The sequence below is a fragment of the Coenobita brevimanus genome, chromosome 100, assembly GCF_032717465.1.
Source record: "Coenobita brevimanus isolate Jiangsu-jjx chromosome 100, ASM3271746v2, whole genome shotgun sequence".
In the NCBI taxonomy this organism is placed as follows: Eukaryota; Metazoa; Arthropoda; class Malacostraca; order Decapoda; family Coenobitidae; genus Coenobita; species Coenobita brevimanus.
This window is the reverse complement of record NC_137053.1, coordinates 61,517,780-61,535,279: the sequence shown is the minus strand read 5'-3', so window position 1 is coordinate 61,535,279 and position 17,500 is coordinate 61,517,780. Positions and strand designations below refer to the sequence as shown.

The 17,500-nt window shown below is 47.4% G+C and overlaps 1 protein-coding gene across 1 annotated transcript in view; it reads left to right on the top strand.

Annotated features, from left to right (window-relative positions):
* LOC145414678 (uncharacterized) overlaps window positions 1–17,500 on the top strand; it is a 200,080-nt gene that overhangs the window by 121,774 nt on the left and 60,806 nt on the right. The window contains exon 5 of the mRNA XM_080284196.1: window positions 6,843–6,968. Within this exon, the coding sequence (XP_080140322.1) occupies window positions 6,843–6,968 (126 nt within the window). The remainder of the gene's footprint in view (window positions 1–6,842; window positions 6,969–17,500) is intronic.

Sequence of the window (17,500 nt, the reverse complement as noted above, 5' to 3'; positions counted from 1 at the left end):
ATTTTCATTGATTGCAACTTGATTTTCATTGATTGCAACTTGATTTTCATTGATTGCAACTTGATTTTCATTGATTGCAACTTGATTTTCATTGATTTGCAACTTGATTTTAATTGATTGCAACTTGATTTTAATTGCAACTTGATTTTCATTGATTGCAACTTGATTTTTCTTGATTGCAACTTGATTTTAATTGCAACTTGATTTTCATTGATTGCAACTTGATTTTCATTGATTTGCAACTTGATTTTCATTGATTTGCAACTTGATTTTAATTGATTGCAACTTGATTTTAATTGATTGCAACTTGATTTTAATTGCAACTTGATTTTCATTGATTTGCAACTTGATTTTAATTGATTGCAACTTGATTTTAATTGATTGCAACTTGATTTTAATTGCAACTTGATTTTCATTGATTGCAACTTGATGCCATTCGAGCGACACTTTATTCTTCATGCTGAGTGGAAGGATTTATTTTTATTTATGTATTTATTTGCTTTACTGTCGCCCCTTCGAAACATTTATTTACTAGGAACGTCCCCTTATTTTGAAAACTTTAATGAAGGATTTATAAGTCTCTCAGTTCGAAAAATCCCCTGAAAAAAAAAATTGCTTGGGAAACGATCTATCTGTCTATCAGTCTATCTATCTATCAGTCTATCTGTCTGTCTGTATTGAAAAATATCCCACCGTGTCGAAGGGGTTAAGGTAGAATATAAGGGACATTCTCTCTCTCTCTCTCTCTCTCTCTCTCTCTCTCACTTGCCGTTCCACACGAGAGATTTCGGTTCGTTGTGGGTTATTCGGCAAAATTTGGTGGGGCGAAAACTCATTGCTGGCGACTTTATGCAGAATTAAATGAGCTGCTTTGTGTGTGTGTGTGTGTGTGTGTGTGTGTGTGTGTTTTGGGATACTTATGTGTGTGTAGTGTAAGTTTTTAGTCAAGCTTTCTGTGTGTGTGTGTGTGTGTGTGTGTAGTGTAAGTTTTTAGTCAAGCTTTCTGTGTGTGTGTGTTTTAAGTAATTCCAAGTAACCCTGTTTTTAAAATTAATATAGTAACAAGATACGCTTATTAAGATGTGTGGTTGTCATATTATGGGTGGTGAGGGGAGGGTTGAGACGTGGTTTGGATTTAGGCCTTCACACACACACACACACACACACACACACACACACACACACACACACACACACACACACACACACACACACACACACTACATACAGAGAAAGGGAGAGAGAGGGACACACAGTCTCTCTCTCTCTCTCTCTCTCTCTCTCTCAAGTAATTTCCACCTTCGTTATGGTCATTAGGCAGTCAGTGTGTTGGTAATTACGCAAATAGCCTTCAGAGGGATTGAGAGAGGGGGTAATGAAGAGGGTTGATGATGATGATGATGGGAAGGGAATGGTGAAGGGAGTGGGTGGTGATGGGAAGGGAGTGGGGAAGGGAGTGGGCGGTGATGGGGAGGGAATGGGTGGTGATGGGAAGGGAGTGGGCGGTGATGGGAAGGGAGTGGGTGGTGATGGGAAGGAAGTGGTGAAGGGAATGGGTGGTAATGGGAAGGGAGTAGGTGGTGATGGGGTAGGAGTGGTGAAGGGAGTTAATCATGTTAGGAAGTGATGGAAGGACTGAAAGAAAGGTGTAAGGAAGGGAGATGATGATGATGATGATGGGAAGGGAGTGATGAAGGGGTGATGATGATGGTGGGAAAGGAGTGATGAAGGGTTGATGATGATGATGATGGAAAGGGAGTGAAGGGCGTTGATGATGATGATGATGGGAAGGGAGTGATGAAGGGCGTTGATGATGATGATGATGATGGGGAGTGGTGAAGGGCGTTGATGATGGTGATGATGGGGAGTGGTGGAGTTAATGATGATAATGATGGGAAGGGAATGATGAAGGGCGTGGATGATGATGATGGGAAGGGAATGGTGAAGGGTATGGATGATGATGATGGGAAGGGAGTGATGAAGGGCGTGGATGATGATGATGATGAGGGAGTGATGAAAGAAGATATTAAAGTGATGAAAGGAGGTATATAGGAAAGTGGTGATGGTAGGTGATGAAGGCTGTGAGAGGAGGGGAGTGTGAAGGGATGTAATTGAGTCAGTGAAGGGAGCTGATGACGAGGGGGGGGGGTGAAGGATAAATCGTTAAAGGGAGGATATTGAGGGAGATAACGTGAAGGGAGCCACGAAGGGAGTGTATAAAGGGAGCCACGAAGGGAGTGTATATAAAGGGAGCCACGAAGGGAGAGTATAAAGGGAGCCACGAAGGGAGAGTATAAAGGGAGCCACGAAGGGAGTGTGTATAAAGGGAGCCACGAAGGGAGTGTATATAAAGGGAGCCACGAAGGGATTGTACAGAGGGAGCCACGAAGGGAGTGTATATAAAGGGAGCCACGAAGGGAGTGTATATAAAGGGAGCCACGAAGGGAGTGTGTAAAGGGAGCCACGAAGGGAGTGTACAAAGGGAGCCACGAAGGGACCATATAAAGGGAGCCACAAAGGGAGTATACAAAAGGAGCCACGAAGGGAGTATACAAAGGGAGTATACAAAAGGAGCCACAAAGGGAGTATACAAAAGGAGCCACGAAGGGAGTATACAAAGGGAGTATACAAAAGGAGCCACAAAGGGAGTATACAAAAGGAGCCACAAAGGGAGTATACAAAGGGAGCCACAAAGGGAGTATACAAAAGGAGCCACGAAGGGAGTATACAAAGGGAGCCACGAAGGGAGTATACAAAGGGAGTCATGAGGAGTATTAATGGCAGGAGTCTCTTAAGAGGGAAAAAAAATAGAGTATTGTTTTTTATTGATGTTGAAGTTAATTTCCTGGTGTTGAGAGAGAGAGAGAGAGAGAGGGGGGGGGTAATAGGAGCCCCACTCAAAATAACCCAGTAACAAGCAGTCAATTTGGCGTCACTTCACCTCCCCAAACCACCTCCAATTTCCACACTTCCTCCCCTCTTCCCCTCTCTCTCTTTGCCCTGCCCCTCTTCCTCTTCTCCCCTCTCTCTTCCTCTCCTCCACTGCCTATTCCTCTTCCTCTTTCCTTCCCCATCCCCTTCCCTCCTCTTTTCCTTGCCCCTTCCACCCTCCTTCCCATTTTCATTTTCTATCTTCTCCTCTCCATTCCTTTTCCCCTCCCTCCCCTCCTCTCCCCTCCCCTCCTTTCTATTCCCTCCCTACCTCTCCCCTTTCTTCCACTAACTCAAGCTGACTCCCTAATGTTACACCTTAACTTAGAGAGAGAGAGAGAGAGAGAGAGAGAGAGAGAGAGAGAGTCATAGAGCACACAGACTTATGGTCCCTACTTGGTGGTCCGGCTTTAAAGGATAGCAGAGAGAGAGAGAGAGAGAGAGAGAGAGAGAGAATTTTAGACTTACAGCAATACTCTACTATCTTTAATTAGGCCAAAAAATTGCCATCTCCAGCTTGAATGCTGAGCTATAGCAAGAGAGTAACACTGGAGTATGGTGCTAGTCACGAAGAAGTGCTACGGAGAGGATGTAGAAGCTGACCTTGTCTTATTCCGCCATTGAGATATAGAACATGGGATGAAAGTGGACGAAAACGGAGTATAGCATCAGTAAAAATAGAGATAGATAGATAGATAGATACATAGATAGATAGGTAGATAGATAGATAGATAAAATAATAATGTCTTGAATATATTAAAAAAAATGAATGTGTAATTTTAGTGTCTTAAAAAAAAAAAAAACTATTTTTTGACTTTGCTTAACTTGTCTTGCTTTTTAGCGCCAAGTTAAGGAATTCTCTCTCTCTCTCTCCAAAAAAAAAAAAAAAAAAAAAAAAAAAGTCACATGGAGTTTCTCTCTCTCTCTCTCTCTCTCTCTCTCTCTCTCTCTCTCTCTCTCTCTCTCTCTCAAATTAGTAGGCATGTGGCGAGCATATACAGGAGGGGAGAGGGGAGCATAGAGGCCTGAAAGAAAAATATAGTATGGGGTGAAATTACATGCTGAAGCTGGGTTGGTGTAGGGGGAGGGGGGAGAGAGGGGAGGAAAGGGAGAGGGATAGAGAGGGGGAGGGATGGCTGGGAGAGGAATGAAGAGAGGGGAGGCGAGAGAGAGGGATAAAGAGTGGAGATAGGGAGGGGAGAAAGGAAGAGAGAGATGACTGAGAGAGGGATGAAAAGAGGGAGGGAAGGGGGAGAAGGAAAGAGAGGGAAGGCTGGCGAGAGAGATAATGGAGGGGCGGAGGGGGAGAATGTGAGAGAGGGAAGAATGGGGAGAGGAATGCAAAGAGGGAAAGGAAGAGATTGGAGGTGAGGGGAGGAAGGGAGGGGAAAGGGAAGAGGTTGAAAAGGATGAGGGGAAGAAGGGGAGTAGAGGAAGGGGAAAAGTAGGTGGAGAGTAAGGAAGGGGAAGGGAAAGGGGAGACAAGGAAGCAGAGAGTGAGGGAATGGGAGTAAGGGGAGGGGGGGAAAGGGGAAGGGGAGGCGGAGAGTGAGGAAGGGGAAGGTAGAGTTGAGGAGGAAAGGAGGAGGGGAAAATAGATAATGACGAAGGGGAGTGACTGAGGGGAAAGATAAGAAGGAATACAGTGATGAGGGGAGAGAATGAGGAGTGAGCAGGCCTGTGGGAGGGGAAGGGGAAAGGAAAATGGGAAAGGAAAGGGAAGGGGAAAGGGAAGGGTATACATAGGGAATACTGATAACAAAGGAGTATGCTAGTAAATAATTAGGTTAGCCTCTGTCTGCCCTTATGGTTATCTGCTGCAGGGGAAGGGGAAGGGAAGGGAGGGGAAGACAGTAATGGGAGAGAGGGGGGTGATGGAGGGGAAGGGGAAGGAGTGGAAGAAAGAAGAGAGAAAGATGAGTGAAGGAAAAGAAAGGAAAGATGTATTGGATGATTGAAACAGAAAGGTGGAAAAGAAGAGTGGATTTCTCTCTCTCTCTCTCTCACACACACACACACACACACACACACACACACACACACACACACACACACACACACACACACACACACACACACACAGCCTCCTCATCCCACAAACATAGACACATCCCTTCCCCACACAAAAACACCTTATCCACCTCCCCACCCACACACCCTCTTTTCCCCTCCCCAACCACACATCCCTCCCCCTTCTGTCCCTACCCATCATCCCGCCCCTTCTCCCCCACACTCTCCCTCCCTCCCCCACCCAGCATTCCCACCCCAAAAACAAACGTGATACCAGACAAGTGGCCATCAATTTTTTCCCCGAATATTTCCAGAGAGAGAGAGAGAGAGAGAGAGAGAGAGAAAGAAAGAAAGAGAGAGAAATTCCCGGTCACACCTAAAAATATCAGGGTGTGGAAATGCAGGTAAACTACAGGTGATTAAGGCAGGTAAGGGAGGGGAGGGGAAGAGGCGGGGGAGGGGAAAAGAAGAGGTAGGGGGAGGGGAGGAGAGGGGGTGGGGGGGAGAGAGGGAGGGGGAAGAGGTAGGGAGGGGAGGGGAGGGAAGGGGTAGGGGGGAGAGAAGAGGGGAGGGGAGTGAAGTAGTTGATGGGGAGGGGGAACTCAGTATTCTAGTATGAGGACCCGTACCCTACATCAAGTGGAATCTGACTTATATTATTTTGTATTACCAGTGGACAGAGAAGTACCGTGTGTGTGTGTGTGTGTGTGTGTGTGTGTGTGAATCGCCTCTGCATATGATACCATTCTGATGTACTCTTTAAGTCACAGGGACATTTTTTGTGTGTACGTTTTTTCGTACATAATAAAAAAGAAAAAAAAAACAAAGAAACAGAAAAAAGTCTAAAATTTTATGATTGAAGAATATTGGAACTCTTACGAAAAATTCTGAAAAATATAGTTGGGTTTGGAAGTAGCAGTAGTAAGTTCCAAAAGACATTGTTCGCCGTCTTGCTATTTACCGTAAGTGGAGTCCGCAGTCCATGTAGGAGTTCGCAGTCGAGTTCGCAATAATTCGTCAGCACACTTCATGATATTTTCTATACAGTATATGCCAAAAACTAAGGTGCTTGTTGTCCAGCGTCACACACATAACAAGCATGTCTTTAAGGGAATGCCTGCTGATTTAGGGTTTTGCGCCACCTCTCTCTCTCTCTCTCTCTCTCCATCGCAGTGTGTGGACTTTTTCACCTTTTCAGTGTCGTCCAATTTTCCACACACAGTAGGGTAGAGTGTGTGTGTGTGTGTGTGTGTGTGTGTGAGAGAGAGAGAGAGAGAGAGAGGATGAATCGACCGAGCTTGGACCATTGAGCATATTGTTGTTGTTTTTGTTGTTATTATTAGTATTAGTATTTGCGGATAAATCTTCTCCATGTCATTCCTCCCATGTCAGCACGTATTTATTTATTTATTTATTTATTTTTTTTTAATTGTTATATGGGGGAGTTTTTTTTTTTTATAAATTTGGAATATGATTTTGTCAGTGGAATTGTGAGGCTTTTAAAATATCGGGGCAAAAATTGGATTAAGGTGAACTTTTGTATGCGGATCAGATTATACCTGAGTTTAAATGATTGGTGTGTGTGTGTGTGTGTGTGTGTGTGTGTGTGTGTGTGTGTGTGTGTACTTAGTCCATTATTTCAGTTATCCCAAACAATTTCATTACTACTACCACTACTACTACTACTATTACCACCACTATTACCACCACCACTACTACTACTACTACTACTACTACAGCTACTTCTACCACTGCTTATACTGCTACTGCTACTACTACAACTAATAATAATAATAATAATAATAATAATAATAACAACAACAATAATAATAATAGACATAAACCCTACCCAATCCCCAATTTAACCCAAACTAATCTATTTTTCCCTCTCTCCCCCTCAGCTCTGGTTGACCCTAGCGGAGAAGCACTTACAGGCCCGGGGGGTGAGTTGGCCCCACGCGGAGAGCTTTTGTTTCAACGAGTGGTCAAATCCTGATGACGACGAATTGGGTGATCAGATCGTTAAGGTGAGGCGACTGGCTTGTTTGGGTAGTTTGGGTGAGGTGAGGCAGAGTGAGGCGTTGTTTGTGTGTGTGTGTGTGTGAGGCTGAGTGATTGTGTGTGTGTGTGTGTGTGTGTGTGTGTGTGAGGCTGAGTGATTGTGTGTGTGTGTGTGTGTGAGGCTGAGTGATTGTGTGTGTGTGTGTGTGTGTGTGTGTGTGTGTGTGTGTGTGTGAGGCTGAGTGATTGCGTGTGGGTGTGTGTGTGAGGCTGAGTGATTGTGTGTGGGTGTGGCAATGAGTAAAACACCCCCACACCCCGACACATCACCCACGCTCATTCTTGTACGCCCACCTACACACCCACACCCACCCCCGCCTACACCCACGCCCACCTACACCCACTCCATCAGTTTTTCTTTTCTCCCGGCGGTACCATAATCTGTAAAACTTCAGCGTCCTCACACACACACACACACACACACACACACACACACACACACACACACACACACACACACACACACACACACACACACACACACACTGATTTATGTCTCTGGGCCGGGCAAGGAGGCGTTAAATTTCAGGGCCTCCCGATAGTGTCTTGTTAAGAGGTGGATTGATAGATAGGTGGATAGATAGATGGATGGGTGGATAGATAGATGGATGGGTCGATTGTTGGATAGATAAATGGACTGAGCTTCCTGGATATTTAAATTATCTGACTCGATAGATAAATAGGTGGATAGATAGATGGATGGGTGGATAGATGTGTAGATAAATGGATAGACTAAATTTCCTGGCCGTATAAATTGCCTGACCCGATATACACACACACATCTATCTATCTATCTATTTATCTATCTATCTATATTATATACACTTGTTAGAGAGAGAGAGAGAGAGAGAGAGAGAGAGAGAGAGAGAGAGAGAGAGAGAGAGAGAGAGATTCGGCTTTGTAATAGTACCAACCTTTACTTAGTCTTAATCCAGTCCACGGGTCGCTAAGGAGGAGGAGGAGGAGGAAGGAAGAGGGTGAGGAAGAATGGGAGGAGAGTTAGAGAAGGAGGAGGAGGATTAGTAAAGGAGAAGAAGAGGAGGAGGAGGAGGAAGGAAGGAAGGGAGAGGGTGAAGAGGAAGATTAGGAAGGAAGAGGGTGAGGAAGAATAGGAGGAGAATTATAGGAGAAAGAGAAAAAGAAGAGGAGGAGGAGGAGGAGGAGGAGGAAGGGAGAGAGAGGGTGAGGAGCAGGAGGAGGAAGGGAGGGAGAGAGTGAGGAGCAAGAGGAGGGAAGTTCAAGAAAAAGATGTATTAGTGTTGAAGAAAGAGGAGGTGGAGGGAAAGAAGGAGGAAGAGGAGGAGGAGGAGGAAGAAATACAGGTAAGGAGAAAAAGGTGAAGGAGAAGGGAGGTAGATGGAGACAATTTAATAATCTTGGAGTGATCGATTTTTGTCTCAAGATTAGGGGGAAGAAATGGGTAAGATCTGAGGGAAGGAGTTTAATATTTGGAAAGGAGAAAGTAGATCCACGAGTTAAAGAAAAGGAAGGGAAGGTGAAAACATGATAAGAGAAAGGGGGAGAGAGAGAGAGAGTGTGGTGGGATAGTGATGAAGGAAGGGAGGAGAGTTGGATGAGGGTGAGGGAAGGGAAGGGGGAGAAGGAGAGTGCGTAGAGAATGATGGAAGAGGAGAAGGAGTGGATGAAATGAAAGAGAGAGAAGAAGAGGAAGGAGACTAAAGAAGAAGGCACAAAAGTAGAAGAAGAAAAAGAAAGAGAGAGAGAGAGAGAGAGAGATTAGAATAAAAATAAAGAGAGAGGAAAGAGAAGGAATGGGAGAAAAGTGAAGAAGGAAGGCAAGGAAGGAAAAGAGTAAGAAAGACAAAAGGAAGGGGAGAAGGAGTGAGACAGTGAGGGGAGGGGAGGAGAGGGAAGAAAGAGATAAGAATGATGAAGGAAGAGAGAAGGAAAGGGTAAGAATGATAAGAGAGGGAAGAGAAGGAGGAAAATAAAGAAGGAGGTGGTAGTAGGGGGGAAGGACTGTGAAGAAGGATTAAGGTGGATTTAGGAAGTCTTAAGAAAGTGTGATGGTAGGAGGAAGGAGGCTGAAGGAGAGAGAAAGGAGCAGATGTACCCTGAGAGAGAGAGAGAGAGAGAGAGAGAGAGAGAGAGAGTCCTTCCCAAGACAGACAGGCAAACACCAACTCAAGCCCAAGATTTGTTGACCCTCTTTCTTATCTTCTTTCCTCCTCCTCCTCCTCCTCCCTCATCTTCTCTCTTTTCTCTGTCTTCCTCACCTAATCACAGTAACCATCATTCTCTCTCTCTCTCTCTCTCTCTCTCTCTCTCTCTCTCTCTCGCGTATCGTTGCACAGACCTTACGCCTTTGTCTATGAGGGAAAGGATAGCGTTCACCTCCTTGTTCTTTCTCCCTCATATTCCCTACCCTCCTCCTCCTCCTCCTTCTCCTCCTCATCATCATCATCATCATCTTTGTCTCCATTTGTTTGCCATCGCGCCTCTCGTTGCACCGTCCTTCTCGCCGCGGCCGGGATGAGATGGATGTAGGAGTGTTTACCGCTTTCTTCCGTGATTGCTTGGGCGTGTTTGAACCCTGGCTCTGTGGAAGGTATGCCCTCTGTGAATAAGCCTCTGCCGCTGTAGTCCTTTTATCTCAGCGTGGGTACCTAGTCGGGTCGCCTTCACGTGGTGGCACCGAAACGACCCTCCGCGCGTGTGTGTGTGTGTGTGTGTGTGTGTGTGTGTGTGTGTGTGTGTGTGTGTGTGTGTACTGCCTAATCAGGACTAAATATTAACCAACGACTTAACCTAACGTATTTTGACCCTGTAATGACCTCAAACGACCCTTAATTGGAGTGTAATTGCCCTGATTGGAGGTGATTGGACGGAATTGGGGTGAGTAGAGGTGAACAGGCGTGACATGACGCCGACCTGGAGAGGAGGCAGGCTGAAGTGTAGGGTTGTAAAGGGACGTGAGTTGATGTGATGTGGAATTTGTGATGATGATGATGATGATGATGGTGGTGGTGGTGGTAGAGTGGCAGTAGTAGAAATATGTAGTAGAAGTAATATTGTATTATTATTATTATTTTTATTATTATTATTATTGCCTAGTATTGAGGGGGTTAATGATGGATGTGTCTTAAACTCCTCTCTCTCTCTCAACAAAAGAGGTTCATTTTCTTCGTCTTTCCTCAGCGGCCACTTCCTGTCCTTTTATTTTTCGTCTTTCTGTTGTTTTTCTGTCGCCTTTATATTCACACACACACACACACACACACACACACACACACACACACACACAGTCCTTTGTTGCCTGCCTGTTGTCCTGCATATTTCATTCTCTCTCTCTCTCTCTCTCTCTCTCTCTCTCTCTCTCGTGCCTTCCTTCAGTGATGTCTTACCTTTAAATTTTCCTCCTCTCTCTCTCTCTCTCTCTCTCTCTCTCTCTCTCTCTCTCTCACCCATTCTTTCTCTCTCTGACTCGTTTCTCTCACTCTTTTTCCTCTCTCCTTTCTCTCTTGACACTCACTGTTTCCTCCATTCAGTTTTTCCTACCGTACTCTCTTTCATCTCTTTATTTTCTCTCTCTCTCCCTTCCCTCTCTCCCTCTCTCTCTACTTTCTCTCTCCACACGTCCTCCTTCCCTCCGTCATTCTGTTTTTCCTCTCCTTCCTCTCTTCTTTCACTCCTTCCTTTCCTTCCTCTCTTTCTTCACTCCTTCCTGTCTTCCTTCATTTCCAAGTTTTTTTTCCAGTTTTCATGGCGTGCTTTTTCCAACAAACCTTATTATTTATCTTTCATTCTTTTATTCCTTCCATCCATCATTCATTCATTAATTCCTTTCTTCCTTCATTCATTCATTCTTTCCTTCCTTCCATCCTTCTTTCCTTGTTCCATCCTGATTCCTTCCTGACTGCATCCCCTCCTTCCTGTCCCCTCTCACCCTCACCTGCTCACCTGTGCTAATTAACCTGTGTGGTGTGGGCGTGAGGAGGGACCAGGTGTGCTTATCCTAGGCTGGTGTGTGTGTGTGTGTATGTGTGTGTGTGTGTGTGTGTGTGTGTGTGTGTGTGTGTGAAAGAGAGAGAGAGAGAGAGAGAGAGAGAGAGAGAGAGAGAATCCATACATCATCACTATCTTCCTCACGTCATCGCATCATCATTATGTTGGAGAGAGTTACTTTTATCGTGTGTGTGTGTGTGTGTGTGTGTGTGTGTGTGTGTGTGTGTGTGAGAGAGAGAGAGAGAGAGAGAGAGAGAGAGTGAGAGAGAGTTGAAGGGAAATGAGTGACGAGATGGAGACTTAGAGCAGAGGTAGTCTCTCTCTCTCTCTCTCTCTGTAACGTAAGATCGAAATGATTCTCTTGAGTAATATTGTTGGAGGGAACACAACAGAGGAATATATGGCTGGGTAATATCATCCATCTATGTGTTAGGAAGATCAGAGGTGAGAGAGAGAGAGAGAGAGAGAGAGAGAGAGAGAGAGAGAGAATATTAGTTGTAAAGGCAAGTGATAAACCAAATGGATAGATTGAGAGAGAGAGACTTTCTAATGTAGCGAGAGAATATGAGTTTGGAAGCAACTAAATAGCGAGATAGACTGATTGATAGATAGGCAGAGAAAGACATAGATAAACGGAGATAGATAGACAGACAGACAGACAATAATTAAGCGAGAGAGAGAGAGAGACAATGCACAATTAGACTGAGGTATAACACTTCCTCACCTGTCCTTAATCAACACACCTGGGCGGAAGAGGGAGCTCAGGTGTGGAAGGAACTAACACCTTCAGCTCGAGGACGCATTTTCTTATTTTCTTGCTTTCTTGAGACGATTTTCTTCAGACACAGCCTTCCTTAACCCCTTCAGAGCGAGTGGTGATTCTCTCTCTCTCTCTGTCTCTGTCTCTGTCTCTCTCTCTCTCTCTCTCTCCTGTCAATTATTTCTCCTTCCTTTTCCTTTCCCTACACATGCCTCTCTTCATTCCTTCCTTCCTCCTCCTCTTCTCCTTCCCTCTTTCTCATCACTTCCTCTCTTCCTCTTCCCTTCTCATCTTCCTCCATTTTCTGTCTTCCTCCCTAATCTTCACCTCTTTCTCTTCTCTCCACTCCCTCCCTCATGCTCTCAAGTTTCCCTCCATTCGCTCCTCTCCTCCCTCTAGTTCACCACACACACACACACACACACACACACACACACACACACACACACACACACACACACACACACACACACACACACAGGTATAAATATGGATAGAGAGAGAGAGAGAGAGAGAGAGAGGGGGGCCCTTTGAAAATCGTTTGGTAATTCCTCCTTGCCAGTCGAGGTAATACGAGGTAGATTGGATGGGGGGGGCGCCACTCTAAGGGGGGCTAATCTACATCTGCTACTCCCCCTTTTCTCTCTCTTTCTCACACACACACACACACACACACACACACACACACACACACACACACACACACACACACACACACACACACACACACACACACACACACACACACACACACACACACACACACACATCATCATCATCAACATCTCCCCCCTTGCTCTCCTCTTCTATGTAATTCCTTTGCCGTCCTTCTCTTCCTTGTCCATTCTTTATTCTGTCTTACCTTCTCTTCGCCATTTCCTCCACCTCCTTCCCTTCCTCCCACGTCCTTCATGCACTTCCTCCACCTCCTTCCCTTCCTCCTTCCTTCCCTTCCTCCTCTTCCTTCCCTTCCTCCTTCCTTCCCTTCCTCCTTCCTTCCCTTCCTCCTTCATACGCTTCCTCCTCCTCCTCCTTCCCTTCCTTCCTTTTCCCCTTCTCTTACCGTCTTGACCTTATCAGCGTATTCAAGTCTACTTCCTCCTTGAGTTCCCTTCCTTCCCTTCCCGCATCTCGGTCTGGCTCTCCCACGTCTTCCCTCCCCCTCCCCTCCCTTCCTTCCGCTCCCTTCCCCCTGCCACATCTCGTTCTGCCGCTCCCTCTCTCATCGCTGTTTCGGTGGGGGTGTTTCGTAGTTGCTCGGGTCTTTGATGTTTCCCCTTGTGGCGTGGCTGCTAATGGCTGTCGAAGGGGTGAGGGAGGCGGGGTGGGGGTGAGGGAGAGGGGTGAGGGAGGCGGGGTGGGGGTGAGGGAGAGGGGTGAGGGCGGCGGGGTGGGGGTGAGGGAGAGGGGTGAGGGCGGCGGGGTGGGGGTGCGGGAGAGGGGTGAGGGCGGCGGGGTGGGGGTGAGAGAGAGGGTGAGGGCGGCGGGGTGGGGGTGAGGGAGAGGGGTGAGGGCGGCGGGGTGGGGGTGATGGGATAGAAGTGATCCTAATGAGGGAAGGCTTGTGTCGCCCTTTGTTGTTTATATCCATAATTACTGCCTCATTGTATTATATTATCCCGTAGCAGTCCATCTATTTGTTTGTCTATCTATCTATCTGCCACTCTCTTTGTCTGGCTGTCTGTCTGTCTCTCAGCATAGGTGCATAATTCTTCACTGTAATGCCCCGCTGTATTATTTCGATTTCTAGTGCAATATTGTGGAAGAAAAATCACATGTTAAGGTAGGCCTATGTCTGAGTTGAACACAAAAATCAGACTCCCCCACCCCTACCAACGGAAATATATTAATGATTCAAGGCAGTTTTCCAAAGCCGTCAGGCTTAACAGTGATGAGAAGACTCCTACGATATCAGTCACCCAAAAGTGCTGAATATAATGTTAATATATTTTACGGGGAAAAATATGTTTGATGATAGAAAGAGACAGGGAGAGAGAGAGAGACTTGATAACGACAAACAAGAAAAAAAGATAAATGGGAATAGCTAGATGTAAAGAGACAGAGTAGGTAAGAACAGTAAAGTGATAGAAAAAGAGAGTAAAATGTAAGCGAAGGGCAAGATGCCGGTGTACATGAACAGCGTGATGCTCAGTGAAGTGTCTGGCGAGGGTTTCCTTTATAATACTGTACAATATGCTTCACGGCATTTTCAACGTTCTGCCGTGGACCTCGAACCGTGACGGGCTCATGATTATTCGGCGGAATAACGAGTCTCGCACCAAAGTGAACCCGAATACGCGCCACGTTTTTGCCGCCGGCGCCAATAAGCTTAGCCCGATCAGTGCCGTCTACGTCAAGTAACACTACGATGAAGTCCGCAGCACCACTAGGGGTCATGGAGTCAGCACTTTTTCCCGATCCACAACACGGTCAGCGAGCTGTTTGGCGCTGGTGACGGTGGCCTTCACCTCGTCCACCAGGTGCACCAGCTGTGTGACGGTGGCCTTCACCTCGTCCACCAGGTGCACCAGCTGTGTGGCGGTGGCCTTCACCTCGTCCACCAGGTGCACCAGCTGTGTGGCGGTGGCCTTCACCTCGTCCACCAGGTGCACCAGCTGTGTGACGGTGGCCTTCACCTCGTCCACCAGGTGCACCAGCTGTGTGGCGGTGGCCTTCACCTCGTCCACCCCGTGCACCAGCTGTGTGGCGGTGGCCTTCACCTCGTCCACCCGGTGCACCAGCTGTGTGGCGGTGGCCTTCTGCACCTCGTCCACCCGGTGCACCAGCTGTGTGACGGTGGCCTTCTGCACCTCGTCCACGCGGTGCACCAGCTGTGTGGCGGTGGCGGCGGTGGCCTTCTGCACCTCGTCCACCCGGTGCACCAGCTGTGTGGCGGTGGCGGGGGTGGCCTTCTCCACTTCGTCCACGCGGTGCGCCATGTCACCTAATCACCTTAGTAGCGTATTATGTGTTATTTTCATCTCTTCCATTTCTAACCTGAACTGCGTGACTGTAGCCTGAAAGTCCTCATGTTTCTCTCAGCTCTCCACCTTCTCCCCATCCCCCATGTCCACCCTGTTGTCCTCTTTCTCCCCATGCACCGGCTGGGTGGGGGAAGGGACAGGGGCGGAGGACGGGGGGGAAGAGATGGGGGTGGTTGGCGAGGTGGAGGTGGGCGTGGTGGTAGAGGTGGGCGAGGTGGTGGAGGTGGGCTGGGTGGAGGTGGTGGTCGGGATGGTGGAGGTGGTGGGCGGGGTGGTGGGCGTGGTGGTGGAGGTGGTGGGCGGGGAGGTGGTGGAGGAGGTGGGCGGGAGGTGGTGGAGGAGGTGGGCGGGGTGGTGGAGGTGGTGGGCGGGGAGGTGGTGGAGGTGGTGGGCGGGGAGGTGGTGGGCGTGGGGGTGGAGGTGGTGGGAGGGGTGGTGGAGGAGGTGGGCGAGGTGGAGGTGGTGGGCGGGGTGGAGGTGGTGCTGGACGCTCTCTTCCTCCCTCTGCAGCACCGCCCGCACACCCTCGCACACGCACGCAAGATTCCTTTGAGCGCCGCACAAATGTTCCTTCCCATGTCGCCAGATGGTGGTGTGGTGGTGGTAGTAGTAGTAGTAGTAGTAGTAGTTTTGGTGGTGGTGGTTGTGATGGTGGTAGTAGTGGCAGTTGTGGTGGTAGTAGTAGTAGTAGCAGTAGTAGTAGTTGAGGCGGTGGTGGTGGTGGTCTTATTAGTGGTGGTAGTAGTAGTGGTAGTATAGTAGTAGTAATAGTAGTGGTAATGAAGTACATAGATAAATTAATGACTACTGCAGGTCTAAGAGTACCTCATATTTAATTATAGATAGATAAACGATAGATAAAGATAAAAGGATAGATACACAGATAGATAAAATATATACAGGTAAATAGATAGACGGCGGTAATATTTCCAGCGTAAGATATAACTAGATAGATAGATAGACAAGTAGATAGATAGATAGATAGATGGTTAGATAGATAGGGCAGCTCTCAGACTACCTTTCATGTCCAGTGGAGTCTGCTCAGGAGAGAGAGAGAGAGAGAGAGAGAGAGAGAGAGAGAGAGAGAGAGAGAGCAAAGTACGTTGAGTGCAGGAAGATTAGTGTGTGTGTGTATGTGTGTGTGTGTGTGTGTTAAATAGGTAGGCGGATGGAGGCGATGTGGGTATGCTTATGTATGTATGTATGTGTTCAGCAGATAAATAGGAAACCAGTGTGTGTGTGTGTGTGTGTGTGTGTGTGTGTGTGTGTGTGTGTGTCCTGCCGTGTACGTTATTTTTACAATTCTCAACATCACAGAATTCTTTTAATATACTTTTTACAGAAGATAAATTTGGTCGTAAAGTCAGAGTTAGTCAGAACCTCTCTCTCTCTCTCTCTCTCTCTCTCTCTCTCTCTGGTCGTAAAGTCAGAGTTAGTCAGAACCTCTCTCTCTCTCTCTCTCTCTCTCTCTCATCAGTTTCCACATCACAGCGTTCCCTCGCAAACATTTTTTCTTCTTTACTTCCTCTCAGTTTCTTTCCTTCCTCCTCCTCCCTCCTCACTAACTTTCCTCCTCCTTCCATCCTTCCTCATCTTTTCTTCCTCCTTCCTTCCTTCCTTCTTTCCACACTTAATTTTTGCTTCTCCATTCCTTCACTTTCCTTCAATTTCCATCTGCCTCTCTCCCTTCCTCTCTTCCTCTTTTTCACATCTTTTCCTCTCTCTCCCGTCTCTCTCTCTCTCCATTTTCCCTTATTTCTTCAACACTTTCCTTCCCATTCCCCCCCTCCTCTCTTTTGCCTCTGCGGTGAGAGAGAGAGAGAGGTATGGGGGGAGGGGGTCACTGAATGGATAAAGGATGGGAGGCAGGTGGATGGAATAACAATCAGACCACCTCCTCCTCCTCCTCCTCCTCCTCCTCCTCCTCTAAACACTTTCCAAACTCTTCCTCGCTCTTCCCCAACTATTCTTTTCTCCTTCCCGCTTCTACTCACCCTTCTCCAGTCTCTTTCGCAGTATTCCAGCGACTCTACATGACTTCACTCCTCCCCACTTCTCCCCAGGAACACTTTGCTCTTCCCCACACCTCTCCACACCTTCCTAGATTCCCCCTCAATCTTTTTCCATTACTCTACTTTTCCCGACTCCTTGCCACACCTCCCCAGCCTTCCCCAACACCTCATGACTCTCCTTCTCACCTCCCCACACTTCCCCACACCTCCCCAACGACTATGTACTTTGCTGAATACCTCCCCATGACCTCCCTACTCTTGATAACTCCTCCCCACCACACTTCACCACATTCCTACCACACTTCCCCACCTTCCCCTCACCCCCTAGCTCTTACCTCCCTTCACTTCCTCCATCACCCCCTCTTTTTCTCCCCTATCCTTTGCCCTCCCCACCACACCACCTGTCACTTTGTCACCCTGTTTTTTGCCCTCCCTTTCCTCCTCAACCAACCACCCATCTTCCCCCACCTCCCTCCCCATCTTCCCTCCCCAATCACCACTACGTTCATTCATTCCCCCCGACTTCCCCTCGTCCCCATCTTCCCTCCCCAATCACCACTACGTTCATTCATTCCCCCCGACTTCCCCTCGTCCCCTTCTTCCCCCATTTCCACTCCCTTCCCCTTTTCTCCCTTCTCCTTCCCTCCCCTCCTAACTTCGCCTTCTCCCCTAACTCCCATTTTCCTCCCCTCATTCTTCCCCTCCCCTCTCCTCTCCTCTTCTTCCCGTCCCTACTTTCCTCTCTCCCACCATTACTGCTTTCTTCCCCTCCCCTT